The sequence below is a fragment of the Hirundo rustica genome, chromosome 2, assembly GCF_015227805.2.
Source record: "Hirundo rustica isolate bHirRus1 chromosome 2, bHirRus1.pri.v3, whole genome shotgun sequence".
NCBI classification, from domain to species: Eukaryota; Metazoa; Chordata; class Aves; order Passeriformes; family Hirundinidae; genus Hirundo; species Hirundo rustica.
Window position 1 is genome coordinate 29,068,385 of NC_053451.1, and position 14,539 is coordinate 29,082,923.

General features: G+C 44.6%; 1 protein-coding gene across 5 annotated transcripts in view; it reads right to left on the bottom strand.

The window, feature by feature from the left end:
• Nucleotides 1-14,539, bottom strand: part of CLCN1 (chloride voltage-gated channel 1) — a 57,211-nt gene that overhangs the window by 25,126 nt on the left and 17,546 nt on the right. For 3 of the 5 annotated variants that reach the window (XR_005699666.1, XM_040056920.2, XM_040056919.2), the window contains exons 1-6: nucleotides 12,021-12,405; nucleotides 5,552-5,705; nucleotides 4,898-5,029; nucleotides 3,292-3,420; nucleotides 3,062-3,195; nucleotides 2,203-2,280 (exon numbers count right to left, since the gene is read on the bottom strand). Coding sequence is in view for 4 of the 5 variants with exons in the window: in XM_040056920.2 (XP_039912854.1) it covers nucleotides 2,203-2,280; nucleotides 3,062-3,195; nucleotides 3,292-3,420; nucleotides 4,898-5,029; nucleotides 5,552-5,705; nucleotides 12,021-12,209 (816 nt within the window). In the remaining variant the exon portion in view is untranslated. Of the gene's footprint in view, nucleotides 1-2,202; nucleotides 2,281-3,061; nucleotides 3,196-3,291; nucleotides 3,421-4,897; nucleotides 5,030-5,551; nucleotides 5,706-12,020; nucleotides 12,406-14,539 lie in introns of those variants that run through there. The other 2 variants (XM_040056923.2, XM_040056922.2) reach the window with 2 other exon arrangements.

Here is a 14,539-nt window from a genome sequence, read left to right on the forward strand (position 1 = left end):
CTAGCATGTCCCAGTCATCTATGTATGGATGCATCCTGGAGTCTCTGAGACTGTTAATTGTAGGTCCAGAGAAAGAAACAAGAATCATAGACTTCTACAGAGGTTTTTTGAGGTTTGGGGTGGGTTTTTTTTGCTTTATTTTTTACCATTAAAACAAGTACCATTCTCCTGTATAATTCCAATGGTTTCACCTGACCTGTGGTCTGATCCTTGGTTCTGAAACTGCTTTCTGTCAAGGCTTTTGGCAGACTGACAAATTTTGCCTTGAAGCCTCAGGCTTCAGCTCAGGCTGTCTACATCTTGCTAGACTGCCCACATATGCACAGTTCTCAGCCTCTCTCTTGCTTAGCCTGATTTTCTTTCTGGCATCTTTTCTCAAGTTATCAACTGAAGAACCTCTAATCTGTAGCTGACAAACTATGTTCTTTCCTTGATTTTTTAAAATTTTTTTTAATAGCCAACCAGAGTGAAGATCTGTATTACTGTTGATGCAAGACCATGTTGTGTTTGTCAGCTAACTCATCCATTTGAAGACTAACAGAAAGGTAGTGCATGGAAGAACTAAAGCCAACTTAGAAAAAAACATAGCGTTTAAAAACTCCTTACACTTCTGGGCACAATAACCATGCAAAGAGGTTCAGGGCAGCACATGGGGAGAGAGGAAAGTGAAATAAAAGGCAACTTATTTATGAATATATTTCCTCTGCTTTCGGAAGAAGTAAACATGTGCCTCTGTTTTAAGCATTTCAGTGAATCAGAAGATTAATACTAATGCATGGAGGAGACAAATTTCCAGATTTCTCCTCCAAGTGGGATCATGGAAAGTTGTGAAGGGACCACTGGAGTTGTCTCCCTGCTCAGAGAGCTGTTAGTTCTGTTAATTCCAAGGCTAGATCAGGTTCTTGTCCAGGTGAGTCTTGCACATTTCCAAGGGTGGAAATTCCCTGGACTTTGAACACCTAAGCCAGCGCTGGACGACCCTCGGGAGAGAAGAACATAATTTCCTTTAAGAGAGTCAAAATTTCCTGTGTTGCAAGTGGTGCCCATTGCCTCTCACAAGGTTTTTCTTTTTACTCCCATTGTCTACTTGATCTTTATTGACGTTCTGGACAGCCCTTGGTACTCTTCAGGTGGAACAATGTTCATGGCTGGCAGGGACTGAACAAGGTGCATCATTTAGAAACCAGCATTTAAACAGGTGTCACTTTTCCTGTAGCCTTCCCTTCCTTTTGCTGCCACCACTTACACGTGAGAAGAAAGGACTCGTGTTGCTGAAGTGGCGAGGTATCCATGGAAAACCGTTCATGAGGGTGGGAAGTCTCACAGCAAGAGGAACTGTACATTAAATGCCACATATAGGAAGACACTTGCCTCCAAGAGGAGCCTTGAAGCAACATCCAACTCCAACTGCGCAAGCCGGCACCAGGAGGTCGAGCTGCCTATGCACATTCTGGAACAGGGAGTGCAGCCAGAGACGGGCATGCTGGGGTTAGAGGGAGCAAAGCCACGGGGTTAGGACCCAGAACAATGAAAATAAGCAACAGCCAGCAGCACAGTCAGCCATCGCTATTACAAATAGCAGGCTCTACACACTTTAGTGCAGTCTTAGTACTGGCAGCTGGTCTCCAGCTGTGACATCTGGTCCTTGTGCACAGACAGGATCTACTCAAGTAAAACAGCACCTCCAGCTGTATTACACAGTCACTTTCTGCTAAGAGCCTGCACATAAAGGAGTTCCTACATTTATCTATATCTGCAGTTAATAGATTTTTTATACAACCAGTCAATACGGTGATCAGCCTGCAGAGGCTGTTCTGCAATAGCAAAAGCATAGAGACGGTGTCAGTGTCTATAATTAGCAATGCTGTATAAATTTGGCTTAAAGACAAATCCGTCTTTGTCTGCAGCTACTTTTTTATACAGTCAATGATCACAGTGCAAAGGCATCAATCACGAGATTGAAAACTTGTCAAACATACTCCTAACCAGTCCCTGTCATTTCCGGGTAACTTTGGTGGTCCTGCACAGTTATTTGGACTGCATGTCTGGCCTTGCACTACTCTTGTTCAGCTTGTATTTTACTGCTCTACAGCAGTACAGTGAACATCAATCTGTGTGTTTCCTCTGTGCTCTGTGGCCTACCCATACCATCCTGGGTGTCCCAGCCTGTGGAAGAGCTGTGTGCAGAGATATGTGCCTTACCTCATACACCCCACAGAAGATCGACATGAACTTGCTGAGTACCACGGCACAGATACTGGCAATATGCACAAAAGGACCCTGCAAGAGAAGAGAGGGAGAAAATCAGAGAGGGTTGCCCTCTGGTTACTGACAACCATTTAGCTACTGCAGGGCTCATGACTTCTCTTTGGCCATCTCAGCCAGTAATAGAGCCATTAAGGTTGGAAAATACCTCTGAGATCATTGAATCGAACCTTCAATGCCGCATCACTGCGTTCATCGCTAAACCATGTCCCCAAGAGCCACAACCACACACCTTTTGAACTCTTCCAGGGATATTGATTCCACCACTTGCCTGTTTCAATGTCTGACCACCATCTCATTGAAGAAATTTTTCCTGATATCCAACCTAAACATTGCCTGGTGCAACTTGAAGCCATTTCCTTTTGTCATGTCACTGGTTACCTGGGAGAATTGACTGATTCCCACCTGGATACAACCTCCTGTCAGGTAGTTATAGAGAGTGAGAAGGTCTTCCCTGAGCCTCCTTTTCTCCAGAAAAAGCAACTCCATTTCCCTCAGCTGCTCCTCATAAGATTTGTGCTCTAGACCCTCCAATCTTTCTCAGTTCTTCTATCTCCATTTAGTTTTTTTTCCCTCTCAAAGACTACCTGACTTGAGTTCTTTGATGTTTCCTATATCATGTCTTTCAAAGTGGAAGGAAAATGGCCAGTGAAAGATAGGTGTTGCTGGAAGGAGCAGAGCTTTGAGAAGAGGCATAGTGGTGAAAGTAAGAAAACATTTATAGATTCCTCCTTCACACACATCTCCCACCTTCCAGACCCTGGTCACGACTGCACACAGAATCAGCAACATTTACCTCTTTCCCCACAGGCATGCCACTTCCAAGCCCAGCTGTGAGTGCCACAACTTTGGCCACAAAAGCTTTGAGAGTGAGATACTCCTTGAGGACCACTCCCCTCATAATGGTCTTGAGCTCTGGGATCCCAGACCCTGAAAACAACAGCAGAGCCGGGGATGAACAAAACCCGCAGGCAGATGGAACAGGAAAAACGAGAAGACAGATCTTGCCATGCCTTCTGCCCTCACCAACAGCCTGTGGAGAGACGAAGTGGCAGAAACTGGCCGCAAACAGAATGAGGCCGAGCGGGAAGGCAACCCACACGGCGTACTGCAGAGGGATGTTCGGGTGCAGTGCTCTGTAGGTCCACTTGTAGGCTGTAGACACACAAACAGAGAGCTTGTCAGTAACCACAGCTGCTCCAAACAGGCTGGTAGACATCAGAGAATCATGCACTAGCTAAATGTGCCCGTGCTAGATCTCCTTCAGAAATGGTATCAAATGCTCCTTTTCTAAGACAAGACTTATTTTGAGTATGAGTTCCCCAATAAAGCAGGAGTTCTGCAGGAATAGACAGAAGACACTATTTATTAGCTGTGCACAAGTGTGACATAAAAAGAGGTGTGTTACGTGCAGCTGTGAGGACAAATCACTGTGCAGCATCCTCATTTGGCAGTTTGAGGGTCTTGTGTGGGTTCTGAAGGACAATAAAGTGGTCCATTAATCATTCCTTCATAAAAAAACTAGTTTAAAAGGTCTGATTGTGATTTCCCTTCTAGAGCAGCAGATTGGAAGCCTTGCCAGCAGCTATTAGAACAGCAGTGGTACCATTGCTCAGCCAGGTACAACAACATGAGCTGCTGAGAGTCCAAACCGAACTGCAGCTCCTCTGCAGCTGCATCTTCCCTGCCTGAGCTGGCTCCCCACACAGCCTCAGCAGAGGCTGAGACTTGGCAGGGGAAAGGAAAAAGAACACTAAAGGACTCAGCTGCAGGGAGTATAAAGGACAGGAACCCTCAGAGCAGATTGTACCAGTCACCTGGTAGATGGGGAAGCTCTGGAGGGAGGAACACTGGGTTGAAGGAATGTTGGATGCTTTGAGGAATTACAGCAGCCCAGGGTAAAAGGTTGGTGTATGTGTGTGCCAGTCAGGATTGGGACACTGAGGGTGAGGACAAAGGTACAGTACTGTTCACAGGATGTGGCAGTGGCATGTATGTGCTCACTGAGATGGGGCCTGAAAGATCTTGTAATTTTTGTAGCTGGCATAAAAAGCTGGAGACAGACCACAGGAAAAATGCAGGGAAGGGATATAAGATGAGGAATAGGAGATCTTTGTGAAAAGGGCAAAAGCAGAGGGCACTATATGCCCAAATAGCAGAAAAATTCAGGGCACTGTATAAGTAAAAATTGGAAGGAACAAAAATGAGGTAAAAAGCAGAAACAGTGTCAGGAAGGCATCTAAAAGCCCCTTCCCTGACGTCACCCATATTCTTAACATTCTTGGGAGAAAGGGAAGCAGTATAACAGGAAAGGCCACAGTAACACTTCCCTGTGCTCCTGTGTATTCAAGAGAGCAGAAAGAAAAGGGATTCAAAATAATTGCTTGTCTTCGACTCATCATACACATATCCCTTCTTTCTGCCCACTTAGTTCCAAATTTTCCCCTGCCATCCCTTTAAAGAACCTCTCCCTAACTAAACTTTATGATGTTGCCAGAACTTCAAACTTCCCAAGCAGCGAGGGTTGAGCATGGGACAATGATGTTAAAGAAGGAGCAACACTGGTCACTGGGATTGGGTAAACATTTGTATCATTTACTGTCTGCTTTTGCAGCACCTGAATGGGACCCACCCTGTACGGTCTTTGCACTGGCATAATCCACTCCCCAGCTCACCAACGCCATGACCAGACCCAACAGAACCAAGAAAATCCAGTCCTCTCCAAGCTTCCTGGTAACATATTTCTGGATGCGCTTAGCACAGTCTGTGGAGGGAAGAGTGAACCAGAAAAACTGAGTGAACGTAGATGAGGCTGTGTCTGTCCCTCCTGCACTGAGAACTGACTAAAACAAGGATTTGTTTGGAGGCATCATGGGCTTTATGTTGAAGGACTTGTGCCCATCTCTCTCTCACACAGTTCTGTAATATCTTATGTAGTTTAAAAAACATTTTAAAAAAGGGGGTGGGGGTGTGCAGGACACACAGGGTGGAATTTAACATCCTGTACACAAGCAGCAAAAGTCTGATACAAGGAAGTCCTTTTCCTCCCATTACAGAGTTCTGTTGTGGAAAAAGTGGTTTATTTGGGATAGTTTTTTTATTCCAAACATATATTTTCTCTTTCTAGGATAAAAGCTCATATAGAAAAGATTTTTCAATGCAATGAGATTTGATTCCTTGTCCTTTCCTCTCTGCTTCTCCCCAGTCACAATTGCTTAAATCCCATCTCTCTTGCTGGCCTTCCCAATATCTGGTAAAAGGGTAATGAAACATGAATTGTCCCTACCTTGACATTTGGAATAGTGCTCCTCTTTGATCTGTACTTGACTGTCACGTTTCAGGGGTCTTCCATTGTTCCTTTGGGCCTGTTTCTTCAGTAGCTTTGCTGCTTCCTTGTCTGAAATGTTATCTGTTATCTGGTCTGTGTATCGACCGTAAAGCTAGAAGAGCAGAAAAGAAGAGGGATCACAAGGCAAAGGTAAGGCAAATGCTCCCTCACAAATAGCATTAAGGATGACAAGACAGAGCTACCGACAGATCCAAATGTACCAAGCAGGGAGACTGAGACGACAGAAACTCTCAGACAGATGCAACTCATTTATTTTTTCTTTTTTTTCTTTCTAGTTTCCTCTTTCCAATCTCTCCAAAACCTTTTCACCTCCTTTTCAGGAGTACAAGATCCTATCAGAGAATATTCATTGTTTGGTAATGTCCTGGGAAAAATAATGGCTGAGAGATTGAACATTAAGAGCCAGCATTTGAGCATTAAGAGTCAGCTTTCTGGAGGTACAAAAGAAGGTCAAAGTAGTTCACATGAGGCCGCCATCCTCAGGGCTGTCTCATAGATTTCAGCGGCGCTGTGAAACATCTCTGAAGGTTTTGAGAGGCATTACACTCTCAAACAGGCTGCAGGAATGTCCTGCATCTGTTCCTCCTGCTGCCAAGGAATGCTTAACAGGGCACACAGCCACTGACAGTGCTCGTGGAGGAAAAGAAGCAGCATCATCTCAAAAATATCACAGGCTGCTGCACACCTCCAGCCATTATTTACCCAAATCAGCATTTTAAGTCCTTCTGTATCTACAATTCCTTTGAAATTCCTAATTGCTTAATCTAGTCCTTTTCTTCAGATACTCGACATGCAGTTGGTTATACACAATTCAGAATCAGCTGCATGTGCTTACCACGGACATTTCTTACAGGGGTCTACAGTGAACTGGGCAGTTGTGCTGTCTTGTCAACACCTTAAGGGAGTTTGAAGAACCCTGACCGTGACCGGTGTTTGCTTACCAGATTCCCTGAAGAGCAGCTATCCCACCTCGCTCTTTCAGAGTACAGGTGGGGAAGGTGTGCATTTGAGAAGCAGAGAATAAGAATCTTCCCCTCGCATGTCCTTCAGTGAACCAGGTTTGGCTTTACCTCGGGCCACCTGATGCACTTCCCGCCTGTGACACTGTGACCCTTTGCTCCCTCTCCAGCACATCTTCTCTGAGATTTTCTGAGTGGCAGGAGGAGAATGAGCCATGTTTTGATCAGCAAATTCAGACACTTAAGCTGGAGAATGACAGGACGTATGACAGAGATAAAGCACTACCACATACTTAGGAGACATTTCTATTTGACAGTTCCTGCCTCCCCCTTTCAAGGTAACAAAAGAGATGTTCCTGTTCCCTTGAGATAAAATAGATACAGAGACTCACAGAAAGATTTGCACGGGAAGGCAGCTCTGGAGGTTTCTAGTCCAAGCCTCTGCCCACAGCCTGCAAATTCCAAAGCCAGGTAAGCCAGATTAGGCTGCTCAACACCAGGCAACTCCTAAATATCTCCCAGGAGTATAAATTACCCAGCTTTTCTGAGCACCTGTTTCTGTGCTCTCCCAATTAGTATTTCAACACAACAAATATGACTGAAGGTCCCAAGTATTTTATTTGTTTGCACATATTCCTCAACAGACCCTTGAACCACATGCCATAGCTCGCTTTGGAAATCCTAGTGGATTTTTTTTCTTCACAGAACCCATATTTATGCTTTTTAAAATCATCCTGTTCTAAAGATGGTTCATCTGCTGCCTCTTAAACAGGTTGATCCTATGTGAAGAGCTGAAAATATTCTTCCATTCATCACTGTATTGGAAGCTACACAAATTCAATGCAATTATTAACCACATGATAACCACCACATTCTAAGTAAATGATGCAGACTCTTTGCAGGGAATAATGACCATGCTCTGACTTCCATAAAACAGGACGGTGAAACATCAGGCTGAAGAGTTTCCTCTACAACACAGTCCTACCGAGCAAACTGCTGATTATTTCTTTTACTGTGTCTTTCAGACAGAAATGCCAAATACCAGCAGATTTTAGACAAATGCATCTTCACATCACCTCACCAGTGTTTCACAGCTGTTAAATGGTCATGAGAGACGGGTTCATGTCAAATACAACTTAAACCCATGTCAAATATGAGATTCAAATTAGAATCTTCCATCTGCCAGATAGATCAGTGTGACAGTATAATAGTATGAATGCTGAAAGTCCTCATATGGTATCCTACTTCACTGCTTCTGCCTGGCTGCAAAATGGTGCACTCAGGATATGGGGGAAAAAAAGGAGTTAGTCCACAAACATATAAAATAAGCTGCTGTCCTGGCAAACCAGGTAGAATCAATACATTTAAAGAATGCTTCACACATGTGCTTTGCTTCTCCAGGATTCTGGAAGTATCTAAAATGGTAGGAGATTGTGGACAGAGAAAGAATCCAGAAATCAGAGGATGACCTTACAGCAAAATTGGGTTAGGCAAGAAATATCCCCTCCACTAGAAGATGTAAAACTAAAAATATAACACAGTACGACTCTGACTGTTCCTTCTTCTGTTGCTCCCTCTCTAACACAAGGAACACAGGGTTTCTGAGCACCAGAAAAAATGAAGACAATTTTATAAGCTCTCAATTACCACCTAAGGGTTGAACCAGAAAAGGTAGTATCATGCCTACTTGGCTAAATGCTGAGAGAGACCACGAAAATGGTGCAAAAACAGCTGAAGGTATAAATACCACTCAGGACAGATGGGAGGAACATACACCCCCCCAAAACAACCAACCAACCAAAACAAAACCCAAGCAAATAACTCCCCCCAAAACAAACCCAAACAAACAAACAAAAACCCTAAAACAAACAAACAAACCAACAAAACCCCAAAACAAATCCCAAAACAAACAAACAAACCAACAAAACCCCAAAACAAATCCCAACCAAACCATTCAGGGAGAAAGCACAATCAAGTAAAGTTTATTTTCAGAGATGAAGCATTTATCTATGCAAATGATCTTTTATCTTTCCAAAACTGGGGAAATTTCATTGTTTGAGTAACAGAGGAAAAGCTGCACAGAATTTCAGGGGGAAAAATACATAAAAATCTCAAGACTTTTCTGGGAGCTATTTTCTGAGGGGTTAGCACCTATATGAAACTGCCCTCCTGCCAGAGTCCAAAGCCGAAGCTATTTCCCATGCCATTCAGACTGAACAATACATTCCCCACAGAATACTCCAGTCCTGAAATCCCTTTCCCCAGGCCTGCCAGTGCTTCCATTTATGATGCTGATTCCAGCCACTGAGGCAGCCTTAGCCTGTACTTCCTTTCTCTCTCACTCCTGCCTTGTATCCATCTTGCTATTCCTAAAATTATCTTCCTTAGGTGATTTTGTTTCCTGATGCATCACCAGAGAAGCCATATCTGACCTCAAAGGTGAAACCTCCCCAAATGCACCACATACATAAATTTAAATACCAGTAAAACATCTCAGTCAACTGCTTCGACATGGAGCTGATGAGGTACATGGAAGGGAGAGGGGACAGTAACAAAATAATATTTGTTCCTGAAGAAAAGGTGGCAAAGGGGAAATCTAACAGCAAAAGGGAGAGAGGAGTTGGAGGGAAACATCAGAGCAAGGTATCTCAGAGGGACAGAGTGATGGACAAAAGGCAAAAAGCAAAAATTGCAAGAAGGGAAAGCCCATGCAGAGGAACACGTCTCCATCCAGCCCCTCTGGAGGCTAGTTCAGCACAGGAGCAGGTGCCCAGTGGGGCTGGGGAATCTTCAGTCCTGCAGACGTTCAGAACGTGCCTGAAGAAGGCTCTGGACAATGTGACCTACCTTTGGAGTCAGCCCTGCTGTGAGTAGGGCTTGGGCAGAGAGCTCCAGAGGCCCTCCCACCTGCCTCTCTCTGTGAGCCTGTTATTCTGTATTACTGCATTGCCTGATTTCTTATTGCACATCCCTCCCACTACACCCATCTGTGTTTTGCTGAGTGAGCTCCCTGCCAAGAACACCCTTTCTACAGTCACAAATAACTTAGCTTTTAAATTCTTCACCAGCTGTAACTGCTTTCTCATGCAGAAATAAAACAATACAAAATCCTACAGTGTAGGATAATGTGTATTTTTATCAGGGTATATTACATCATCTGTCAAATATCTGCTATCTGTTATATTAATTTTCAAAAAAAAATTATTATTATTTTTACTATTTTACTACTATTATTTTATTATCTATTAACCACTATATATATTTTTGACTATCAATTATCTGAAGGTCCAAGGACAAAGACCAAGATTTCATTATTCTGGGGCCTGTGCAAACCAAACCAAATCATATGTACAACAGAAGGCAATAGCGAGCAAAAAAAAAGCACAACAGAATCAAAATCTCTGTCAAATGTTTTTTCACATGACACTGGGGAAAGAAATCTTAATTATTACTCTGTGGAAATGGATAAAAACATGTGCAACGGGTTGTTTTTCATGCTAATTACATGATGATAAGTGTGCATGTTTGTACAAAATACATGTGCACATTTATAATTTGTCTACATGTGCAGGAATGACCAGCAAAATATACACATCCACAGCAAGCCTGGCTTAGCCAGAATATGTTTGCATGCAAAGTTCCACGATAAGTGTACATGCACACGTGTACATGACTGCTGATATAAACTATTTCTAGGACATATTTTTCAGTAAACTATAAATACAACTGTCTGGGTTTTAGATTGCAAATTTCCTTTCCAAATGCATGCTTGCTTGGGGATGTTTCTGCCTGAAGATATGCATGGGAACGGGTTTGATGGCTGCCTTGTTTGTACGTGAGATCTTCCATCTACGTGCACTGACCATGATCAAACATCTGGAACTGAGAACAGAGACACTCTGGTGGCAAGGAGCAAGAGCACAGAGCTGGTGGTGTTGCCTCACTGTGTCATCTGTGCCTTCTGGAGAGTGGTTTTAAGTGTGTGGGACTGGATATGCGTGAACTGGGATGTTTCTGTGCATGGATGTGCTTTACTGGAGAGAGGGTTCGCATCTCGCAGCTCCCCACACCCCAGCTCACTATTGGTTCATGGCACACGCACAAACATGGATTTCCTTCACCCACCTCAGCTCTCCAGCCCTACTTGCACCCCATGGGGCAGACGTGACCCCAGTGGAGTGCATCCTCAGGTGGGCACACACACCTCTCCACCGCATCCCACCCCTCATGCTAACCCTCTTAGTGTGGCTGCTGCAGCCGAAGCACTGCCTTGTGTTTGTAGATAAAGCCCCCCTCAGGCCTCTGTCCATCTGGTCTGCTGCTCTCAAACAAGCCAGTGGGGTGGTTTTGGAAGACTTCAGTGCAGGAGACATGCAAACTCTCAGATGTTGTAGGCCGTTTCAGAAGAGAAATCCCTGATTATGGCCAGGGAAGTGATTCTCTGATCTTTGGCAATGTGGCACATAACTCTCCTCACTGGGACGCTTATCTACTGGAAGAGAGTTTCTTGGTGGCAAATGTGTTAGTTTTCCTACCACTAAATCACATAAGCGATTTTAGGAGACAATTAATGCAATCTCCTTCATCCTCCAGTCATTCGCCATCCATGTAAGAGGATTTATATTCATTCATGGATGGAGAAACATCCACTTTATGAATTTCACATTCCTCGTAATTTGACTGGATCCTTCACTGCATCGAAGCCCTCTTGGATCAGCTTAATCAGAACAGGGTGGTAGGAAATAAGACACCGGGACTCTGCTGTAAACACTCCCCTATGCAGGAGGCTGTCCCAAAAGAAGAGGGGAGCATAATGGAACAAAAAATTATAATCTGAGTACATCTATGTCCCAGACATTTTTCTGAACCAGTGCTTGTATGAACCAGAGTCACGTCAAGCTTAAGGGTTAGAAAATCCCTCACTTACATCTCCACTAAGAGTTATCAAAAATACCAATATCCATGTATGGGTCTATCACCATGAAGGGATTTATGGTCAGAGAAAAGTCACAAGAGAGTTTTACTTCATCTACACAGCTGTGAAGATAGACACCCATCTGTATACATCACTGTTCCCTTTGGTTTTACTCACTCTTGTGTTTACTTTATGTCGCTATGCAGCTGAAGGCAGCTGCAGCTTCTCTTCGCTGTTACAAACTCATTATTGCTCCGGTTAATTTTCCCCATCCCAGCTTGCCCATTCCAAGTCTCGCTGCATCCATGGCAGGTGACAATAACCTCTGACTCCAGTTACCGGTAGGAGCCTTGGTGTAGGTACAGCCATGAGCGTCAAGGCCTGACCTGGAGTCAGCGAGCGAAGGGGAGAGCTGGTGGGACCGGGGATGGGCAGGGACGTGCGCTCTGCCAGCGCCGTTCTGAGAGCCCCAGAGCCGGCGTGATCCCAGGGAGACCTGTGCTGCCACAAACGTCCCGTCGTCCAGCCCTACCTGTGGGTAGCTGAGGGAGTTCTCTGGGGAGCGCAGGTCGTCCCCTGTCGCCCCGGCCTCGTGTCCTGCCTCCACAGGTATCCCGAGACGGGTGCATTTCTCAAAGCAGACATAGTCGTATTGCGGTGTGCCCCCCCACAAAGCTGCCTTCGAGCTGGGCTCCTGCGTCTTGCTCTCTGAGCTCTCCATTCCTCCGCTCCTCCTCACGCTCCTCTGTAACTGAGTTGCTGCTCTGGGCCTTACCTAGAACCACCTCGTGTTCTGGCAGAGAGCACGGCCTCCGCATTCTCTGCTGATCCTTTCTTTCTCTCTCTCTCCTCAGACCACTCCAACTTGTCCTGTTCCTGCACTCTCTTTCTCTCTGCCCCTCCTCCTCCTTGTGCCTCTCTCACTTTCTTCCCTTCCTGCCCAAAGGGTTCAACTCTATTTATAGCAACCTTCCTCTGCCACATGATTCCCCAGTGCCGTGTCTGATCTCAGCAAAAGGCGATAACTCTGCCAGGATTGAATATCAGGTATGAGCAAGAGGGGAACTCCTGAAGGAGAGGGAGGGGGCACAGGGAAGGAGGTGGTGTGACAGACAGAGCTGCAAGCACAGAGACAGAAAGCAGACGGGAAGAAGCAGAAATTATTATCCAGGATATCCCTTCTCTCACAGCTCCCCATCCCACACACCCCCTGTTTGCACTGAGAAAAAAGGTCAGCGGGCTTCCTCATCTTCTCCCCATATACCAGGTGTCCTAAAGACTGAGCAACAATCATAAGGATGCCAGCAACTGTGGTGAGATGGAATGGGATAGTGTCCACTCAGTGTCCCAAAACTATCCTTCTAAGCCCACAGTTCATATCAGCAAGCCCTGCTGGAGAAGTCAGACATCCCTGTAAACTGCTGAACATTACAGTCTAATCTCAGCCTTCCCAGGTCTTCTTATGGGGAATCCTTTGCGCTCCAAAGCACGTCACCAAACTGCTCTGTGGGTACTCAATTATAGCTTTATGCAGAAATTTAATTCTTGGTGCTCACTTTTTCACAGACCAGAGCATTCAACATCTTCTCCTCTCCACTCTGCCACTTGTTTCTCAGTCAGGGAGAGAAGCAACGAGCTCAGCCAACACCAGTGAGCTACCAGCCAGCAAGAGGAATGAGAAGCACGTTACAGCAACTTGGCTAGAGACACCTCCCTGTTCTGTCAGTGTGCTGCCTGTAACTATATTTCTTCAGAGGGCTATTAATTAAGGAGGAGCAGAGAGCTCAAGATCCCAGAAACTGCATAGAAGTAAAAAGACCTCACATGCCAAGCTACTCATACTGAGTAATCGGTTTACAGGCAGGATGGGGGGGAAAGAAGGGTAAAACACCCTTTTTTTGGGCCCAGAACTCTGGCGTCATTTTACAGACTCCTGTAAAACATTTCTTCTTTTGCTTTTTTCAGTCTGCATGGTGTTCGAGAATAAGGTAGAAAGTCTCCAAGAGGAAGACAGCCTCAATTTCTTGAACTAACCACCTTCTCCATGTTCTTGCAAAGATATGGATATCCATTCGTAGTAATATCCATGTGGATAAGGTTAGTGTGTACAACCTACAACTGGTATCAGGCCAGGCAAGCACTGAATATTTACAAAAGCAGTATCAGTGCTGCCCCAAAGTTTACAGGCTCTCCTGTTTCATTCTCACCAGCACTCACTTTACTGTAAACAAGCACTATTTTCTGGAGGAAGACTCTGCCCCATATGTAGGACACAACTTGAAATGAATCACTTTAAAGAAGAGTATCTAAGGGACTGTGTCTAGGAAATCAGAGAAAAACATTTGGTTACCCTCACAGGTTACCATCAAAAAGGCATTAATTGCTCCCAACCTATTGAGATGCTTTTGGAAGACCATTGTCATTATGGCATATATTAAAAATGGTGCATAGCACATACTATATAGTATATAAAATATAAAAAAACTGTCAAAATAAAAGGTACATCATGCATAGGAAGCCTAGAAACTGAACACAGTGTGGCTCAGTAAACATCAAAGCTGTAACACAGCACCAGATCTTCAGTCACTATTATATGTACTGGAGGAGAACACTCATCAGACCCACTGCAGAAAACTAATGAGAACCTTTAGCTCAAAGAGCACTCTTCTAGCTCTTGTTTTTCAAGATTCACAAGAATGGCACATTAGAAATTGCTGCAGTATAAAAATGAACCCTCTACTGCCAGCTAATCAAACTCTGCTGTCTGTCCTGCATACTGTTGTGGAATTTCCATGGGAAAAAATGATATAATAACAGCCTAAAATAGGACGATCCTACCCTGAAAGTCTTTTTCCAAGAACTGCCTCTCTCAGCTTCCAAACTTCCCAGCCTCACTCACCTCATCAATAAAAGCATGAAGGACCCCAAGGCCAACAATCACCAACTGATTTCAGATTCTACTTGTACAAGAAACCTTTACTCTCCTCATTAGGAAGACATCCTACACACCCCCTGAGCCCTCACTTGTGCTTCCCGCAGTGTGATACACCT